At 45.2% G+C, this 21,890-nt stretch overlaps 1 protein-coding gene across 1 annotated transcript in view; it reads right to left on the bottom strand.

The window, feature by feature from the left end:
* Positions 1-21,890, bottom strand: part of tg (thyroglobulin) — a 621,247-nt gene that overhangs the window by 464,015 nt on the left and 135,342 nt on the right. The window contains exons 25-27 of the mRNA XM_070888386.1: positions 14,617-14,732; positions 11,086-11,194; positions 3,808-4,005 (exon numbers count right to left, since the gene is read on the bottom strand). Of these exons, the coding sequence (XP_070744487.1) occupies positions 3,808-4,005; positions 11,086-11,194; positions 14,617-14,732 (423 nt within the window). The remainder of the gene's footprint in view (positions 1-3,807; positions 4,006-11,085; positions 11,195-14,616; positions 14,733-21,890) is intronic.

Genomic DNA, 21,890 nt, shown 5'->3' with positions numbered 1-21,890 from the left:
ATTACTTGTTATTCCAAGAATTTTTCCCACAATTTCTTTGTAGCTGAATCATATGAATACAAACTGTGAGAAATTGTTTCCATGACATGAGAACCCAAACATTTTTGGTATAATTTTAAGCATTTTATTAGCATGACTGAATTTTCCTGCAGTCAACAGACAGCAAGATATTCCTTTAACATTGTGATTTACAGCTCTACTAAGGCGGTGAAGAAGGCAAATGGCATGTTGGCCTTCATAGCGAGAGGAATTGAGTATAGGAGCAGGGAGGTCTTACTGCAGTTGTACAGGGACTTCGCGAGGCCACACCTTGAATATTGTGTACAGTTTTGGTCTCCTAATCTGAGGAAGGACATTCTTGCTATTGCGGGAGTGCAGCGAAGGTTCACCAGACTGATTCCTGGGATGGCAGGACTGACCTATCAAGAAAGACTGGATCAACTGGGCTCAGAAGAATGAGAGGGGATCTCATAGAAACGTTTAAAATTCTGATGGGTTTAGACAGGTTAGATGCAGGAAGAATGTTCCCAATGTTGGGGAAGTCCAGAACCAGGGATCACAGTCTAAGGATAAGGGGTAAGTCATTTAGGACCAAGATGAGGAGAAACTTCTTCACCCAGAGAGTGGTGAACCTGTGGAATTCTCTACCACAGAAAGTTATTGAGGCCAGTTCGTTAGATATATTCAAAAGGGAGTTAGATGTGGCCCTTATGGCTAAAGGGATCAAGGTGAATGGAGAGAAAGCAGGAATGGGGTACTGAAGTTGCATGATCAGCCATGATCTTATTGAATGGTGGTGCAGGCTCGAAGGGCCGAATGGCCTACTCCTGCACCTATTTTCTATGTTTTCTATGTTTCTATTACACGGCAAAGTTCTCCAAAATATTGCAGTAAGTCAACTAGTCGAACATTTGAACTGATATAGAACTCTGCATTATAGTCTGGCACATAGGTCTCCACTGTTTCAAAGAGAGCCTATCCAGTCCAGGTGCACTCCCCTGTATAATGTAGGACCCAGTCCAGGGGCTCTCTCCTAATTAATGTAGGGCCCAGTCCAGGGGCTTCCTCCTAATTAATGTACGTCTCAGTCCAGGGACTCTCCCCAGATAATGTAGGATCCTGTCCAGGGGCACTCCCCTGTATAATGAAGGACCCAATCCAGGCGCTCTCTCCTATCTAATGTAGGACAGTGCAGTGGTTCTCTCCTATTTAATGTAGGACCCAGTCCAGAGGATCTCCCCGGTTTAATGTAGGATCCAGTAAAGGGACTCTTATATAAAAGATTGGAAAACTGCAAATGTAAGGCCCCTATTTAAAAAAGGAGGCAGACAAAAAGCAGGAAACTATAGACCAGTTAGCCTAACATCTGTGGTTGGGAAGATGTTGGAGTCCATTATTAAAGAAGCAGTAGCAGGACATTTGGAAAAGCAAAATTCGGTCAGGTAGAGTCAGCATGGAATTATGAAGCGGAAGTCATGCTTGACAAATTTGCTGGAATTCTTTGAGGATGTAACGAACAGGGTAGATAAAGGGGAACTAGTGGATGTGGTGTATTTGGACTTCCAGAAGGCATTTGACAAGGTGCCACATAAAAGGTTACTGCACAAGATAAAAATTCACCAGGTTGGGGCATGGATAGAGGATTGGCTAACTAACAGAAAACAGAGAGTCGGGATAAATGGTTCATTCTCGGGTTGGCAATCAGTAACCAGTGGGGTGCTGCAGGGATCAGTGCTGGGACCCCAACTATTTACAATCTATATTAACGACTTGGAGGAAGGGACCGAGTGTAACGTAGCCAAGTTTGTTGACAATACAAAGATAGGAGGAAAAGCAATGTGTGAGGAGGACACAAATCTGCAAAAGGACATAGACAGGTTGAGTGAGTGGGCAAGAATTTGGCAGATGGAGTATAATGTTGGAAAGCGTGAGGTCATGGACTTTGGCAGAAAAAATCAAAGAGCAAGTTATTATTTAAATGGAGAAAGATTGCAAAGTGCTGCAGTACAGCGGGACCTGGGGGTACTTGTGCATGAAACACAAAAGGTTAGTGTAGGCACAGCAAGTGATCAGGAAGGCCAATGGAATCTTGGCCTTTATTGCAAAGGGGATGGAGTATAAAAGCAGAGAAGTCTTGCTACAGTTGTACAGGGTATTGGTGAGGCCACACCTGGAATACTGCGTGCAGTTTTGGTTTCCATATTTATGAAAGGATATACTTGCTTTGGAAGCAGTTTAGAGAAGGTTCACAAGGTTGATTCCGGAGATGAGGGGGTTGACATGAGGAAAGATTGAGTAGGTTGGGCCTCTACTCATTGGAATTCAGAAGAATGAGAGGTGATCTTATCGAAATGTATAAGATTATGAGGGGGCTTGACAAGGTGGATGCAGAGAGAATGTTTCCACTAATAGGAGAGATTAGAACTAAAGAGCATAATCTTAAAATAAGTGGCTGTCCATTTAAAACTGAGATGAGGAGAACTTTCTTCTCTCAGAGGATTGCATATCTGTGGAATTTGCTGCCTCAGAGCTGTGGAAGCTGGGACATTGAATAAATTTAAGACAGAAATAGACAGTTTCTTAAACGAAAAGGGAATAAGGAGTTATGGAAAGCGGACAGGGAAGTGGACCTGAGTCCATGATCAGATCAGCCATGATCGTATTGAATGGCAGAGCAGGCTCGAGGGGCCGTATGGCCTTACTCCTGCTCCTATTTCTTATGTTCCTATGTTCTTAGAATGTAGGACTCAGTCCAGGGTCTCTCCCCTATGTAATGTAGGACCCAGTCCAGGAGCTCTCTCCTATATAATGTAGGGCCCACTCTAGTGTCTCTCATGTATATGATGTAAGATCCAGTCCAGAGATCTTCCCTATGTAAAGTAGGACTAAATCCAGGGGCTCTGCCCTATATAACGTTGGACCCAGTTCAGTGACTCTCTGCTATATAATGTAAGACCCAATCCAGGGTCTCGCCTCTATATAATGTAGGACCCATTCCAGCATATCCCCTTTATAATGTAGGACCTATTCCTGGATATCCCCTTTATAATGTAGGACCTATTCCAGGGGCTCTCCTATATAATGTAAGACCCAGTCCTGGGGCATTCTCCTATATAATGTAGAACCCAGTCCAGAACTGTCTCCTATAAAATGTAGGACTCAATCCAGGGGCTCTATCCTATCTTACATAGGACCCAGTCCAGGGCTCTCTCCTATAAATTTAGGACCCAGTCCAGGTCCTGTCCCCTATGTAATGTAGGACTGAATCCAGGGGCTGTATTATAGGACTCAGTCCAGGGACATTCTCCTATATAATGTAGGACCCAATCAGGGGCTCTCTCCTATATAATGTGGGATCCTGTCCAGTGGCTCTCCCCTATATACCCCAATCCAGGGGCTCGCCTATTTAATGTAGGACTCAGTCCAGCGGCTTTCTCCTATCTAATGTAGGACCCAGTCCAGGAGCTCTCTCCTATATAAAGTCCAGGAGCTCTCTCCTATTTAATGTAGGATCTATTCCTTGGGCTCTCCCCTATGTAATGTAGGACTCAGTCCAGAGGTTTTCTCTTATTTAATGTAGGACTCAGTCCAAGGCTCTCCCCCATGTAATGTAGTATCCTGTACAGATGCTCTTTTCTATACATTGTATCATCCAGTCCAGGAGCACATTCCTATACAATGTACTGCATTACACCAGTGGCTGCACCAAAATAAAATTGCATGTAAAGTGCTTTGAGACATTTTTGAGGGGTGTGATGAATTCCAATATGAGTGCAAGTACTTGTTTTTAAAGGTATAAAATTGTACCTCTGTTAATTATTATCTCACTCAATATGAAGCCATCACAGCACTGATCCTTGCCACAGGTCTGTCTGCAGAAATGGTGTACATCGGTTAAGCTCGAACCATCTGCGGAAAAAGCCGATGCCTGGTATACGCCTGTAATCACGTTACGAAAATCTGTCCGTATGAAGGTCTTGCGAAATGAAGTAGTGAATTCATGACCTAGAGAGAATTGAAAACATGCATAGAATCATCGAGCCCGAATTTGGTGAAACCTAAGTTCCGCCCAAGAAGTGTCGAAGGGACCACTAAGATCCTTACGGTACTTTGGGTGGAGGTTTGGTGAAAGAAATGGGCCTTACACGCCAATTCTGGGTGGCAGCGGGTGGTAGGTCCCATTCTAGGGGGAAATGCAATCCTCGGCGAAGTACCGCCGAGGATAGAGTCGGGCCCAGGGAGGGGGAAACAGCAAAAAGCAAAAATTTTCAAAACAATAAAAATAAACTACCAGAAATCCTTCAGAGGACCCCATCAACCAAAATCCCTGCAAAAGAAATAAAGAAAAGAAGTGGACTAACTTTTTTTGCAGGTCTTCATACTTACTGCTGCCTCCAAGCAGTGGTGTCTTCTGCTGCTGGAGCAGAGGACCGCCCGAACCAAACTGGGGACTCAGGGTGGGAGGACTTTTGTAGGCGTTGCATGCCAGTGGATGCCAGCGGACGGTCCCCAGTGGTCTTTTCTCCCGCAAGTGTGAGGACCTGACCTCGCTCGGAGGGGAGAGTGCCCCAAAAACATCGAGACCGCCGAGAAAACTCGGTGGCAGCCGGCAGTAAGTCGACCAAATTTGGGCCCATAGAATCTTAATACACGGAAGGAGGTCCAGCATGCATGTATCGACTCTTTGAGAGAGCTATCCAATTAAACCCACTCCCCCGCTCTTTCCTCGTAGTCATGCAAATTTTCCTTTTCAAGAATTTATCCAGCTCATTTTGAAAGTTACTACTGAAGCCTCTTCCACCACCTTTCCAGGCAGTGCATTCCAGATCATAACATAACATGTACAGATTAAGGTAAGATCATTTGACCTATTATACCTGCACTATCCTGAACTCTGCCTTATCTGTTATAGGGGAAGCACACTCTAAGGGAAGATATTTCCTGTTCAGTTGTTCATGAGGAATATGCTTGCTATGCTTAAAAAGAAATTTTCAAACTCATTGTCTAATGGAGACCCTCCATTTTCTCTTCGGAGACTCTATTTTCTCTTAGGGTGTCACAGAAGGGGAATAACTGCTTGCAACTTGGGCCTGCAACTTCAGTCTGGCCTGGGGACAAATTTTATGCCCTAACATCTTGAAAAATATGAATCATAGATTTGTTACATAAGGACAGGTGGATGTAAAATATACCATGGCACTATTTCAAAGAAGAGCAGAGGAGTTATCCCCAGTGTCCTGGCCAATATTTATCCCTCAATCAACATAACAAAAACATATTATCTGGTCATTATCACATGTTGTGGGAGATGCTGTGCACAAATTGGCTGCTGTGTTTCCCACATTTCAACAGTGACTACACTCCAAAAATACTTAGTTGGCTGTAAAGCACTTTGAGGGATGTCCGGTGGTCATGAAAGGCACTATATAAATGCAAGTCTTTCTTTCTTTTTACAGCCCAGGAGGAGGCCATTCAGCCCGTCGAGCCTGTGGTGGCTCTCTGCATGAGCACTTCAGCTAGTCCCACTCCACCACCTCCCCCCCCGCCCCCCTTTCCATGTGGCCCTGCATTTTCTTTCCCTTCAGGGAATTCCCTTTTGAAAGCCACGATTGAGTCTACTTCCACCACCCTTTCAGACACTGCATTCCAGATCCTAACTACTCGCTGCATAAAAATGTTTTTCCTCATGTCGCCTTTGGTTCTTTTACCAATCATGTTTATCTGCGTCCTTTGGTTCTCGGCCCTTCTGCCACTGGGAACGGTTTCTCTCTATCCACTCTGTCTCGACCCCTCATGATTTTGAACACCTCTATCAAATCTCCTCTCAACCTCTCTGCTTTAAGGAGAACAACCTCAGCATCTCCAGTCTATCCACATAGCTGAAGTCCCTCATCCCTGGAACCACTCTCATAAATCTTTTTTGCACCCTCTCTGAGGCCTTCACATCCTTCCTAAAGTGCAGTGCCCAGAATGGACACAATACTCCAGTAGAGGGTGAACCAGTATTTTATAAAGGTTCATCATAACTTTCTTGGTTTTGTACTCTATGGGCCCGATATTGGTGGCCTTACTGCCCACCGCCACCTGCTGCAGCCGACTACCGCCGAGTTTTGCCTCCGGTTTCCTCTCTCTCCCAGTTTCCACTTGGGCTGGAGCGGGCGGGAGGGAAGCACCACCGGGAACTGCCCGCTGACATTCACTGGTGGTCAAGTAACACAAGTGGCCTCCCGCCCAACGAGATGCCAGATTGATGTGGGCGGGAGTCAGCGCCAACAAGGGGAAGGACTGCAGCTCGAGGCTGTTCTAACCACGATGATAGGTACAAAGAAGGGAAAAAAAGGTTAGTGAAAATATTTAAAATGTTTTTTTTACAGAGACATATCTGGATGGGGTCCCCTGAAGGTGTTCCGGTGTTTTTTTTTTCATTTCCTATGATTTTTATTTGCAGGTCTTCCACTCTCCCTGGGCCCGGCTCCATCCTCGATGGCACTTGGGCGGCAAGAGCTTTTGCCGCCGAGATTGAGAGCTCCCACCCGCTGCCACACAAATTGACAGCGTAAGCCATTGTTTGGCCGCCGGGCGGTATTCTTTTAGAAGAATCTTTCAGGCAAAGTAACGCCCAGTCTCTCGGCGGCCATCAACGGTCCTTTGGACGGCACTTGGGCAGGCCTTGGCCCTCATCAATTTTGGCCCTTATGCCTCTATTTATGCTATCCTAACCCACACAAAGTCCCATTTACCCATCATCCCTTTGCTCACTGACCTACATTGGCTCCCGGGCCATCAACGTCTCCGTTTTGAAATTCTCATCCTCGTGTTCAAATCCCTCCATTGCCTCACCACTCCCTATTTCTGTAATCTACTCCAGCCCTACAACCTTCCTGCATTCCTCCAACTCTGGCCTCTCGTGTTTTCCCCACTTCTTTTGCCCCAGCATTGATGGCCGTACCTTCAGCCATCTAGGCCCTAAGCTCCCTAATCCTTTTCACCTCTCCACCACTCTCTCCTCCTTTAAGATACTCCTTAAAACCTACCTCTTTGACCAAGTGTTTTGTCATCCATCCTAATGTCTCCTTCTTTGGCTCAATGTCAATTTTTGTCTGATTACGATCCTGTGAATCGCCATGGGATTCTATATTAAAGGCGCTATATAAATGCAAGTTGTTGTCATTGTTTTTCCCAGGTTCTTAAAACTGGAGTTCCTTACCTTCCTGAATTCTCACTTTCTCTAACTACCTGCAGGCTATTGAAACCTGAGCTTGGTGTCAAATAATCACCACTACCCAATTTACCTCATGTTCTCCCTTACCCACTACACCTGGGTAGTGCCCTGCACTGTGGGCCTTAGTCTTTCATATAGGTCTCAATTTTTTTTAAACTTGTTGTGAGCATGTAGCCAAATGCTGAAAAGACATCCTCTGCCAAAAATAACCAGACTACAAAAAGGACACCTCAGTAAGTTTTTAACTTCACTTTACCCATGTCCATTTATCTGTTTCTAATATAAACATTCCCATCATAACCACGGAAACATTGCTTCCACTCTGCTTCCTGACAAGAATGTGTTTGCTTGTTTGAAGTTGGTATCAAAAAAATAAACGTTCCTAATTTGGAAAAGCTGAAGCGGAGAAGCATTTCCCATGATTCAAATGCTAGTTGTCCAGTTCTTATTATTCCAACTATTCATGCACAGAGAGCAGAAACATTTGTTTTTGATAACTACTTCAGACAAGCAACTAGATTCTTGCCAAGAAGCCGAGAGAAAGGAGGTTGGCCATAGCTGGGTCACATGCTCACCACAGAGGGGACACAGGTTGGGAGAGATCAAGGGAAAAGGAGGGGAGAAAACATCCACAAAAAAGCAGTCTTCTCCTTCAAAATAACTAAAACCACTTTCGCTGTCTATTGAGGTTATATGTTGCTTCATCAAGATTGAGGACTATAGAACGGAAGTTATTGTTAGTGAAATTTATGGGCAAATTCTCAGTATTTTTGTATTTACCATTTTAACAGAGTTATTAACCCAATTTAAACAGGTTAATATCGCCATTAAAGTAGCAAACAAAGATATTTCATGCCAGCTTGTTAATTGTTTGCTCACTAATATTTGCTCGGTAATTTTTATTTGATTGTCCTGTTGAAGCAAAATGTGCTCCTGCCAGCCATAAAAGTGGCTCTAATTATTATTACGAAGCTGAGATTCCTTTTTAAAGGCATTTTGTCCTTTCACTCTGCACATAGCGAGCATGAAATATGCACCTAGGCCTTTGGCAATATCATTCTGAAAATGACCACAATACAGGTATCACATTTGGGAGAGTGTAGTGGCTTTTCCTACAATTTTCCTTGGGCGGGTGTGTAGCACGTGTCCATACTGTTCCACGTGTAATCAGACAAAGAGAATGTTATTGTGTAACAATCTGAAAATGGCCAAGTACACCATGCCTGGAATGTTTTGAGAACAGTTCACTTAGTTGCCAACAGAGGTAATATCCAAATGATGTCATCGGTACTATGAGCATGGTCTCTGTCTGACTGACAGCACAGTGAACCTTTGTGTTCTGATTAGGAAAGAGAAGCAAAAACTGGTCATCGCTGTTCATTCTGAACTCTATCATCACACAACTCCCGGACAACGTTTGGGTTTTCTTTCCACCAAGAAAAGCTGAACCCATTTTCAGAAAAAGTGAATTGGGGGAGAGTTTATTCCAAGGATGAACTCAGCAGAAAATCAGGTTGGAAGAGAGTAGGATGGTGAAGCATGTGGGTGGTGGAAGATAGAAGAAAATAAGAATATAAGAAATAGGAACAGGAGTAGGCCATACAGCCCCTCGAGCCTGCTCCGCCATCAATAAGATCATGGCTGATCTGATCATGGACTCAGCTCCACTTCCCTGCCCGCTCCCCATAACCCCTTATCCCCTTATCGTTTAAGAAACTGTCGATTTCTGTCTTAAATGTATTCAATGTCCCAGCATCCACAGCTCTCTGAGGCAGCAAATTCCACAGATTTGCAACTCTCTGGGAGAAGTCGGGTATGGCCTTATCTGTGATTCAGATGATGGAAGTAGAGAGGCCGAGTGAGATAACATGGTTAAGGGAATGGTCGTGAATATGGATAGGGGAATTTAAATGGAAAGAGAGGTTGATGAAGGCAGTGAAGAAAGGACACAATGAATTAAGATGGAGATGGAAATCACCGAGGGTGAAGTCACAGTGCAGAGGCTGAGGGTGGAACGGAGGAAGGATATCTCCATGAAAAACTCAGAGTGGGACTTGGGGCAATAGAGTATAAGGATTTTAAAGGAGGCGAGAGGGGTGGAAGAGGTGAGGTGTTTGAAGGAAGAGAGAAGTACCTTTTCTTTCTTGAAAAGAGAAGATTGAGAAGGGGATATGATAGACGTGTTTAAAATTATGAAAGGTAGGATCCAAGTAAGCTTTTCTGCTGTTTTGAGCATAAGGTGTCATATTTACAAATTAAGGACAATAAAGGAGATGCAGTAAGAACTTTTTTATTAAAAAGTTGGTAAGTATGTAGAACATATTACCAGAACGGGCGATGGAACAAGAAGGAAGGGACTAGACAGGTTCTTGTCAAAAAATGGGATTCAGCATTATTGAAGTGCACCAAGGGAATACTGTGGAGAGGTGGGCTATGCCTAAAACTGTTACCATGTAAATTGGAAATCAGAAGAGTAGTGATGGCTGGAGTAGGGATTGGAGGGCAAACTTCCCAAAATGGGAGAAATAAAAGGTGACATGGCAGCAAAGCAGGAAGAGAAGAGAGACAGGAGAGAAGAGCCCAAGTGGGGGTCAAGATTTTGAAAAAAAGGAAAATAGAAGTAATGGGCTCTGGTCTAGAGTCAGCTTGGATCAATTCAGAGGTAGTTGTGGAGGGTGAGTCAGTCGAGGAGCTGTTCAAGAGGCAGAGTATTGCTGGAGATTGCCCAGTGGAAAATAGAAAGCCAAGGAAGTGTGAGGAGTCAACCATGAGCCAGCAGAGGTTGATCCAGGGGTCCATCAGAGGTGCGTAGTGGCGTGGACGATTAGCAATGCATACTCATAGATTTGGTATACTAACAGAGGAGCAAGGAGCAGTGGGAGTGAAACCCAGGGACTGAGAGCTGTGCAGCCCAGGGAGGCAGAAGAGGGTGAAAGGTGAATCCACAGGATTGGTGCAGATGAGCGAGACGGTCCAAGGAACAGCTGTAGGAACAGGCAAGTTTTGGGAGTAGTAGTAAGAGTCTGAGGAGCGGTCCAACACAGTCCAGTGAAGGGTGACAGAGGAATTCTGAAGGATGAGTGGAGTCAGTGGCCAAGGGAAGCAAATGGAAAGCGTAAAGCAAAGTTCACTGAGCAGAATCCAGAGGAGGATGGGAAGAAGCAGAAAAAGATCGGAAATATCTCAGTGTAGAGTGAAAATTTCTCAGCAGAGGAGCAGGAAACTGAGGACGCAGGAGCAGGCCAGGAATTTCAGCAGAGAATACTGTCTCTGCAGGAAGTGATGACACAAGTGGAGGAGAAAGTAGATTTCTGTTCCGGACCCAACACAGCAACAAAGTAAAGCTGAGAAGCTAGCAGTAAGTATACTGAAGTACAGTCCTGAAGCTCTGCAGGTAACAGCACCAGTTGGGGAATGGGCACTGTATGCTGAAACAGGTTACCTTAAAACTTGAAGCGACTAAGTAGCAGAACAGAGTCATGGCAGCCGACTCTTTCAGTGATAATTTAATATGGTATAATCCAATCAAGGGATTTAGAGAACATTATAAACCATGACGGCAAGGCCAGTTGGAGAAATCAGACAATTCCTGCAGAATATTAATGAGTCTGTGACCATTCTTTGATTGTCCATTGCTGAATATGCATTTATATTCCCTGCTGGTTCGATAGATGCCCTGTCCCCTATATGTCCTGGCAGTGCAATTGGTAGAGCATTCCTGAGCTTCATTTTGAGTTCATGATTGTGCAGATTTTAGGATCATTCAAAGTCAAGCCCAGAAAATAATACATTTCCAGCCCATGCAATAAAACATGTCCACATCTACAAATGGTTCATGTCCATCAAATTCTTGTAACACTCACCCTTCTTCCTATATACGCTCAGATTCCTCTCACCGCTACCTCTGATTCTGAGCTGGCAACTAATCCCTTCATATGTGTCTGTAGCTGAGTTCCCCAGGAATCCTTGATCCTAATAAAGAAAGCATAAGCAGAATAAGATACAGTTAGAATAATAAACAGCTAACTGTGAATTACAAACAGTATATGAGACAGTCGTCAATAAGTAACATGGAGGATAATAAATGGCTGGGAGTGAATTACATCGCTGATAATAGATGGTTGAAAGTGTGTGACATAGAGGATGCTAAACAGCTGACAGTGAGTTAAATGTGCTGCCCAAACAACTCGATATTAAAATTCTTATCCTTGTGTTCAAATCCCTCCATAGCCTCATCCCTCCCTCTCTCTGTAACCTCCTCCAGTTCTACAACCCTCCAAGAACTCTGCATTCTTCGAACTCTGGCCTCTTGTGTATCCCCCACTTCCTTCACTCCACCATGTGTGGCCATGCCTTCAGCCATCTCGGTCCTAAGCTTTAGAATTTAGTCCCGAAACTTCTCTACCTCTCCACCTCTGTCCTTCTTTAAGACCCAGCTTAAAACATACCTCTTTCACCAAGCTTTTGGTCACTTGTCTTAATGTCTCATTCTTTGGGTCAATATCACTTCTATCTGATTATCCTTCAGTGAAGTGCCTTGTGGCAATTTTCCTATGTTAAAGCCACTATATAAATAGAAGTTGTTGTTGTTGGATAAGAGATGGTTGGTATGACAATAGACAGGAGGTAACAAATTATCCAAAGGTTTCAATGAAAGAATGATCAATCCTGTATATTCCAATGATATACAGGATAATTGGTGACTGACAGTAATTGACTGAAGAGTAATTTACTGCAAGACTAAAGGTAATTTTGTCAACATCAGCAAAATCTGGATTCAGAGGCCCCAGACGAGCCCCGCCATCTTGATCAGCCATGATCTTATTGAATGGCAGTGCAGGCTCGAAGGGCCGAATGGCCTACTCCTGCACCTATTTTCTATGTTTCTGAGTTATGAGACAAGGCTGAAGAATCATGCCTTTATGATCTTTGAATGGAGACAACTGACAGGTGATCTCATAAAGGTGTATAAGATATTAAATGGTATCGAAAAGGTAGATCCAAAACACGACTTTAAACTAGTGAATTGGATTTTTTTGAATAAGCATTCAAGGGATATGGACATTGCTGGCAAGGCCACATTTATTGCCCATCCCTATTTTCCCTGAGACGGTGGTGGTGGTTCTTCTTGTTGAACCAGTGGTAGTGGTTTGATATGACAGAGTGATTTGCTAGGCCACTTCAGAGGGCACTTAAGAGCCAAGTACATTAGAAACATAGAAAGTAGGTGCAGGAGTAGGCCATTCGGCGCTTCTAGCCTGCACCGCCATTCAATGAGTTCATGGCTGAACATGCAACTTCAGTACCCCATTCCTGCTTTCTCGCCATACCCCTTGATCCCCCTAATAGTAAGGACTTCATCTAACTCCTTTTTGAATATATTTATGAATTGGCCTCAACAACTTTCTGTGGTAGAGAATTCCACAGGTTCACCACTCTCTGGGTGAAGAAGTTTCTCCTCATCTCGGTCCTAAATGGCTTACCCCTTATCCTTAGACTGTGATCCCTGGTTCTGGACTTCCCCAACATTGGGAACATTGGGAACATTCTTCCTGCATCTAACCTGTCTGAACCCATCAATTGGTGTGGGGCTGGAGTCACATATAGGTCAGATGGGGAAGGCATGCTGGTTTCTTTCCCTAAAGGACCTTAGTGAAACCGTTTAGGGCTGATGTCAGGAAGTTCTGTACAAAAGTGTGATTAACACATGAAATTGACTTCAGATAAGTTGGTGGGGATAAAAACCTTGAAATAATTTAAGTAGATACTGTGCTGGCAATGCTCTAGGATGTTTTTCTGAATGGGTGAGCTCTGATTGGTTGAACGACCTTCCTCATCTATATCCAACTTGTGAAAACCACAAGACCAAAATGTGGCCTCAGTGCAATTGAAATCTTCTTCTGACTAGATGAAGGATCCTCATGGAGGGAAGAGGACAAGACATCATGGGAGTGTTGAAAATCAAAAGAGGATCAGAGGGATAAATGTCAAAGACTTCACCTGAGCAAACAATGAGACAAACATCCCACTATGGGGAGACACTGAGCAGGGACCATGAACTTTCCCATTGGAGTGGGGAGAAAAATCAGATAGAATGTCATCCTGGGTCATTTTCACATAACTCACAGCATCTGCTGCACAGCAGTATTGCTGGAGATTCAGAAGTAGTGAGGAAAAATTTGGTACTGCCCCATTTTGGGGTCGTAACACTCGCGAGGCGCGAAACATTGCACCAGGCTGAGAAGACCCACTTCTTGTGAGAAATTGGGATTACCGTCCCCGAAATGAAGTGGAGTGAAAAATAAAGCACTCCACTTCCTTTCTGGGGCGGTAGCGGGGCGGACGCGTCGGGAGCAGGGCGCAGCACTACGCACTGGGCCACGTGGCGCTGTTGCATAGGAGGGACTCGTCCCTTAATTAAAGGGAAAGGCCCAAGCTGCATACTGTGCAGCAAAAAAAGGGTCCTACTTGGACCACTGGGGAGTGGGGGCGCCGTGCCAACAGCCCGCACTCAAGCAGAGCGGCCAGTACGCGTTGCCTCAAGCTGTCGCTGTCATTGCCCGGCTCAGCTTCAGGGGGCAATACCAAATTTAGGGTCCGGGGTGCTAACAGGGCACTGCACACGGTGATGAGTCAGCATCGCTGGCGCAGCGGAACGGGGCGCTATGGGTTACTGCTGGCGCTGCTGTCGTTAGCTGCGCCACGCCTGGTCACAAAGTCGGAGGTGCAAATGACCCGAATTTCTAGGCCAATGTCTCCAGCCAGATAAGGTGCATGACGTGGAAAGGAGAAATAAGGAGAAAAAAATAAAAATAAATTTTAAATTAACCAAATGTAATAGATTCCCAATGGGCTCAGTCAATATTTATATGGTGGAACCATTCATAAAGGAAATGAACAGTCTCTAATTTATCGAGTTGTAAATGATCTTGGACACTCATCTTTCTACCTATTTCCTCACTGTGTTGAAATTCAGGCTCATCTCACTGCCTCCTACGTTAATTCTCTCCCAGTCCCTTGTATTCTGGAATGACATACTCTTCACTCTTCCCTTTCTCCTAGAGATTTTTAGAACTCAGGCCCATCGGTCCCTAACCACTACTTTGTTTATCGTGCGCTCTTTCCCACTCTTACGAAACACGGTTTGCCTTGATCCTTCGCCTAGTTTTCTCAGTTTAAAAAAGGAGAAGGGCTTGGTGCCAGTGCAGGAGGAAGTTGAACATGGCCTACATGGGTTCTGAGAGTGTACCTGCACAGTGGGATTTGCTGTGTAGACATTTTCTCATTTCTACTCTCTAATGATCGTGCATTATGACAGGCACATTAATATCACATAGGATTCGGCTAGTGATGTCAATAATTTGGATATAAGAGCAATAAAACATCTCCCCTACCTGGCCAAAAGTTTTGCAGAGCAAGTTGGATTCTGAGTTATTATACAGCTCACACTGGATCAGCTCTCCTTTGCTGAATAATGTCAGAAAGTTACACATCTCATTTCTGGAACATTCTGCAAAGCGAAACATTTATGTTTTCTTTATGCGTGACTTCATGGTTTATTTTAAACCTGAATAAAAATATTTTAACAGAAAAGCCATATGGGAAACAAAGAGGCTCAGTTATCTAACTGCATATGTTACGAAAGCATCTTTAAACACTTTTGTACTGTGTGAAGTGGGTATTCCAGTGGGTTTGAATAAGGTTCCAGCACATTTAGAACTTGGAGTCAAATCAAACACAACTGATGGGTTAAAAATCTTTCATTTCTGCTGATTGGAACAGCATAAAGTGAGCAGAGTTTGCAAATGAACAAAAGAATTGAAAATGAAGAGAAATGTTTTTACAAAGCAAGTTCTTATCTGGTCTGGAATGCACAGAAAGTGTGCTGGAAGCAGATTCAATAGTAACTTTCAAAAGGGAATTGGACACATGTTTGACAAAATAGAGATCTTTAAAATTATGAATGGGTTTAACGGTAGATGTAGAGAAGACATTCCTACTTGTGGGGGGCTTCAAAACTAGGGGGCCAAAATATAAGATAGTCACTAATAAATCCAATAAGGAATCCAGGAGTAACTTCTTTACCCAGAGAGTGGTTAGAATATGGAACTTGCTATCACATGTAGTTGAGGCAAATAGTATAGATGCATTTAAGGGGAATTGAGAGATGTTCACGAGGGAGAAAGGAATAGAAAGATATGCTGATAGTGTTAGATTAAGTAGAGTGGGAGGAGGCTTGTGTGAAGTATAAACATCGGTATTGACCAATTTGGCTAAATGGTCTGTTTCTGTGCTATAAATTCTATGTAATATACTTGAAAAGAAAAAATTGCAGAGCTATGGGAAAGAGCAGGGAAATGGGGCTAAGTGGATAGCCCTTTCAAAGAGGCGGCACAGGCACAATGGGCCGAATCACCTCCTTCTGTGCTGTACGATTCTATGAGTTTGTGGCATGAACTGAGTTTCAGGGGACATGAGTCACACAACTGAACTCTTTTCCATTCAGGATGGTGCCGTTTTAGAAAATGGAACGATTGTGTTCCTAACACAGATGAGGCTGCACACAGGGAGGTTAAAGTAACAGTGACCTCCGTCGTTAATAAGACACTCCAGAGTGAGGAACAGGCCTTAGGGCTTATGTACTGTGCTCCCAAGGGATGCTGGGATCCCTTGGGACTTCAGGGGATGAGCTCCCTGGTGGCGGAACATGGGAGTGCATGCTTTACAGATACACAACATCACTCCCCCCGCAAAGTCAAAGTGAAAACTATTTACAAGGTGAAGCGGTCGGGAGCCTTTCTTTCCCTGGTGGACTGCCTCGGTACAAATGTCTGTTCTGGTATGTTGGCTGTACCCTCGCTGGGCTGATATGTCGTTTGCCCTGCAGGGCTACTAGGTGAGCCTGGCCTTGCTGGGCTGTTAGGCATGATGGGTTCGATTTCCTGGTCCGGCGTGGTGTCGTTGATCCTTTGGATGTGTTTTGTGAGCTCGAAAAAGGTGGTGTCTGCTGTGGGTTGTTCAGGGCAGTCTGTGAACTGCAGCCTCGTTTGGTCCAGGTGCTTTCTGCAAATTTGTCCATTGTCTAGTTTGACTACAAACACTCTATTCCCTTCTTTAGCTATCACCGTGTCCGTGATCCACTTGAGACTATGTCCATACTTTAGCACAGCGATAGTCTGGTTTTAAGTGTCCTTTTCATGAGTAGCTCAACCGGGGGCACCCCTGTGAGCGAGTGAGGTCTCGTGCGGTACTCGGGATAGGCGAGTTTGGAGTGAGCCTTCTGTGACTCGTTTGAGGCTCTGTTTGATGGTTTGTACTGCCCGCTCTGCCTGCCCATTGGAGGCTAGTTTAAACGGGGCTGAGGTGACATGTTTGATCCCATTGCAGGTCATGAATTCTTTAAATTCGGCACTGGTGAAACATGGCCCGTTGTCACTGACCAGTATGCCAGGCAGGCCGTGGGTGGCAAACATGGCCCTCAGGCTTTCAATGGTGGCAGTGGCGGTGCTTCCCGACATTATTTCACATTCAATCCATTTTGAAAAAGCATCCACCACCACCAGGAACATTTTACCGAGAAACGGACCCGCATAGTCGACATGGATCCTCGACCAAGGTCTGGAGGGCAAGGACCACAAACTTAGAGGTGCCTCTCTGGGCGCGTTGCTCAACTGAGCACATACGCTGCATTGCCGTACACAGGACTCTAAGTCAGAGTTGATACCGGGCCACCACACGTGGGATCTGGCTATTGCTTTCATCATTACTATACCTGGGTGTGTGCTGTGGAGATCCGAGATGAACGTCTCCCTGCCCTTTTTTGGTAGTACTACGCAGTTACCCCACAACAGGCAGTCTGCCTGAATGCACAGCTCGTCCTTTCGCCACTGGAACTGCTTGATTGGCTCTTGCATTTCAACGGGGAAGCTGGCCTAGCTCCCATGCAGTACACAGTTTTTTACTAGGGACAGCAGAGGATCTTGGCTGGTCCAAGTCCTAATCTGGCGGGCCGTGACAAGTGATTTATCATTTTCAAATGCTTCCATGACCATCAACAAGTCTGCGGGCTGCGCCACCATCAACAAGTTTGCAGGCTGCGCCATTTCCACCCCCGTGGTGGGCAATGGTAGCCGAGTGAGAGCATCTGCACAGTTCTCGGTGCCTGGCCTGTAGCGGATGGTATAGTTATATGCTGATAGCGCGAGTGCCCACCTTTGTATGCGGGCTGAGTCATTAGTATTTATCCCCTTGTTTTCAGCGAACAGGGATGTGAGGGACTTGTGATCGATTTCCAGTTCAAATTTGAGGCTAAACAGGTACTGATGCATTTTCTTTACCCCGAACACACACACTAATGCCTCTTTCTCAATCATGCTGTAGGCTCTCTCGGCCTTAGACAAGCTCCTGGAAGCATAGGCGACAGATTGCAACTTCCCCGCAACGTTAGCTTGCTGTAATACACACTCGACTCCATACGACGATGCGTCACATGCTGGCACAAGTCTTTTACACGGGTTATACAATACAAGCAGCTTATTGGAGCATAAAATGTTTCTGGCTTTCTCAAAAGAAATTACTTGGTTTTTTCCCCATACCCAGTTCTCACCTTTGCTCAATAACACATGTTGGGGCTCTAAGAGGGTGCTTAACCCCAGGAGAAAGTTACCAAAATAGTTGAGGAGTCCCAGGAATGACCGCAGCTCCATGACGATCTGTGGCCTGGGTGCGTTCTTGATAGCCTCTGTCTTGGCATCTGTGGGCCGAATGCCGTCCGCCGCGATCTTTCTCCCCAAAAACTCCACTTCTGTTGCCATGAAGACGCATTTCAACCTCTTCCGCCGCAGCCTTACACGATCAAGTCGCTGGAGGACCTCCTCCAGGTTTTGTAGGTGCTCGGCGGTGTCCCGACCCGTGACCAATATGTTGTCCTGAAAGACCACCGTGTGTGGTACCGACTTGAGTAGGCTCCCCATGCTTCTCTGGTAGATCGCTGCAGCCGACTGAATTCCAAACGGGCATCTGTTGTAGATGAACAGTCCTTTGTGTGCGTTGATGCAGGTGAGGCTCTTCGAAGACTCCTCCAACTCCTGCGTCACGTAGGCCAAAGACAGGTCGAGCTTGGTGAACGTCTTGCCTCCTGCCAGCTTCGCAAATAGGTCGTCTGCCTTTGGTAGCGGGTATTGGTCCTGTAGCAAGAAACGATTAATAGTTACTTTATAATCGCCGCAAATCCTGACCATTCCATTACTTTTGAGTACTGGAACAATCGGGCTGGCCTACTCACTGAATTCCACTGGGGAGATGATGCCCTCGCGTTGCAGCCTGACCAGCTCGATTTCCACTCTCTTCCTCATCATGTGAGGTACCGCTCGCGCCTTGTGGTGAATGGGTCATGCCTCTGGGACCAAGTGGATCTGCACCTTCACCGCAGAAAAGTTTCCAATGCCCGGCTCAAAAAGGGAAGGAAATTTGTTAAGAACCTGGGTACATGAGGCCTCATCGACATGTGATAGCGCTCGGATGTCATCCCAGTTCCAGCGGATTTTGCCTAGCCAGCTTCTTCCAAGCAGTGTGGGGCCATCGCCCGGGACAATCCAGAGTGGCAGTTCGTGCACCGTGCCCTCGTAGGTGACCTTGACCATGGCGCTGCCCAGGACAGTGATAAGCTCTTTGGTGTACGTTCTCAGTTTCGTGCAGATGGGGCTCAGGGCTGGTCTGAATGCCTTGTTGCACCACAGTCTCTCAAACATCTTTTTACTCATGATGGATTGGCTGGTGCCAGTGTCCAGTTCCATGGCTACGGGTAAGCCATTCAATTTTACGTTTAGCATTATAGGTGGACATTTTGTCAAAAATGTGTGCACCCCGTGTACTTCAGCATCTGCCTCCTCTCTCTGAGGCTCGAAATTGCTTTGATCCACCATGGACCGAGCTTCCGCTGCCACATGGTGGTTAGCAGGTTTTACAGAGCTTGCAGCTCGTTTGCAAGCTCATTGGAGGTGCCCCATTGTTCCACAGCTCTTGCAAACACACCCTTTGAAGCGGCATGAATAGGCTGAATGGAAGCCTCCACAACACCAACATGGTGTGAATTGCCTTGCATTCATCCTTTGTTGGGGACTCTGATTCATCTAGGTCACCTGAGGCCTGCTGGCAGTTGCAGACTCGTGGGTTCTGCCCTGTACATTTCTGCTCGCAAACACAGTTCCAGTTAATTTATGAACATTGCTAGCACTTGTGTGCTGAGAGATTTGTTTGGTGTTATCACTGGTGGACATAAATGTCTCTGCTATCGCAATGGCCTTACAGAAGGTCGGTGTCTCTACAGCCAAAAGTTTTCGTAGGATGGTCTTGTGACCAATGCCCAGTACAAAAAAGTCTCTGAGCATTTGCTGCAGGTAGTCAGCAAACTCACATTGTCCTGCAAGTCACCTTAGCTCGGCGATGTAGCTCACCATTTCCTGACATTCAGATGGCTGGCACGTGTAGAACCGATACCTCGCCATCAGCACGCTCTCCCTCGGGTTAAGATGCTCCCAAACCAGTGTTCACAGCTCCTCATACGACTTATCTGTGGGTTTCACCGGAGCCAGAAGATTCTTCATGAGGCTGTAGGTCGGTGCCCCATAGACTGTGAGGAGGACCGCTCTCCTTTTTGCAGCGCTTCCTTCTCCGTCCAGCTCGTTGACTACAAAGTACTGGTCTAGCCATTCAACATAGGCTTCCCAGTCCTTACCCTCCAAGAACTTCTCCAGGATGCCCACAGTTTGCTGCATCTTTGCGTTGGATTCGTATACTCGTCGCCAGTTATTGTGTTCCTAACACAGATGAGGCTGCACACAGGGAGGTTAAAGTAACAGTGACCTCAGTCTTTAATAAGACACTCCAGAGTGAGGAACAGGCCTTAGGGGCTGGCTTATATACAGTGCTCCCAACGGATGCTGGGATCCCTTGGGACTTCAGGGGATGAGCTCCCTGATGGCGGAACATGGGAGTGCATGCTTTACAGTTACACAACAGCAACTGCAACATTGGAGCATTAAGAAATGATCTTCTGATATTAGGGTTTAAAGGAAAAAAAGACTTCCATTTATATCGTGTATTACAACAGAAACATCTGAAATGACCCACATACCAGGAAGTACACATTGCAGTCCACAGGGCTACCACTGGCCAGACCATACCTCTGATGGGAGACTGCTGGTTACCCCAGAGAAACAGTGTAAACAGCCATATACCCCATTTGTCCAGGTTTTCATCAGTCCTCCTGTGAGACTGGAGGAACCTCAGCTGTATTTCAGGGTCACTGTTTTTATCTGGTCAAAAGCAACATACTGCAATGAAGCTGGAGGTAAAGACTGATAGTTCTGACAAAGAAGATAATGGTTATTGAAGCCAATCAGAAAAATGTGACGGATGATTTTCATGCTGCACATATGCCTCACGTGCTGGGTGTTATTTATACCTTCAGTATGATGTGTCCAACATGCAAAATGTTTAATTACAGATACCTGTATATACTTGAATGAAGTTGCCATTTAACTAACATTTTTCTCGACTATGGAGCTTTGGCTTAACTCAACTTTCCTCCTCTCTATCTGTTCGTTTGTTTCAGCAATTTAAAAAAAAATTCAGAATGTGAGCATCACTGGAAAGGACCACATCAGAGGGCATTTAAGAGTCAGCCATGTTGGTATGGAACTGGAATCACACACAGGCCAACTTCTCAAATTGCCATGGCAGGATTTGAACTCACGTTCTCTGGAATATGAGTCTAGGCCTCTGGATTACTAGTCTAGTCCTTAATATCATTGAGAAGGTGTATGAAATGCACTTTTAACCTTTGTCGTTACAGACCTTTGATTAGAACAGACTTTATATGGAAAATAAAAGGCTTAATCAATCCTCGTTAAAATTATCCTTGCCATAATAAACACAATTTAATTGATTCGCTACAAACTTGTAAAAAGGAGTGTTCTCAGGATGTGGGAATCATTGGCAAGGCTGCATTTATTGCCAATTCTAGTTGACCTGAAACTGTGGTGGCGGGCCTTCTCCTTGAACATGCAATGCCTGTGGTGACGGTGCACCCCTCATTAGTAATATTGTTTGCTGTAATTTATTTTATCATGCCACCCATAAAATATGCCTGACTCTCAAAGGTGATCAACAATAAGAACATAAGAATTAAGAGCAGGAGTAGACCATACGACCCTTTGAGCCTGCTCCATCATTCAATAAGATCATGGCTGACCTTCAACCTCAACTTCGCTTTCCCGCATGACCTCCATATCCGATGATTCCCCTAGAGTCCAAATATCTATCTATCTATCTCAGCTTTGAATATAATCAATGAATCAGCACTAACAGCCCTTTGGGGTAGAGAATTCCAAAGATTCACAACCTTCTGAGTGAAGAAATTCTTCCTCATCTCAGTCTTAAATAGCCGACTTCTTATCCTGATACTTTGCAGCCAGGGGAAACAACCTCTCAGCATCTACCCTGTCAATCCCCTCAGAATCTTGCATGATTTAATGAGACCACCTCTCATTCTTCTAAACTCCAGAGAGTATAGACCCAATCTACTCAATCTCTCCTCACAGGACAACCCTCTCATCCCAGGGATTAATCTAGTGAACCTTTGTTGCACTGCCACTAAGGCATGTAT

The sequence above is a fragment of the Pristiophorus japonicus genome, chromosome 1 (assembly GCF_044704955.1).
Source record: "Pristiophorus japonicus isolate sPriJap1 chromosome 1, sPriJap1.hap1, whole genome shotgun sequence".
Lineage (NCBI taxonomy): Eukaryota > Metazoa > Chordata > Chondrichthyes > Pristiophoridae > Pristiophorus > Pristiophorus japonicus.
This window is presented reverse-complemented; position numbering and strand designations above follow the sequence as displayed.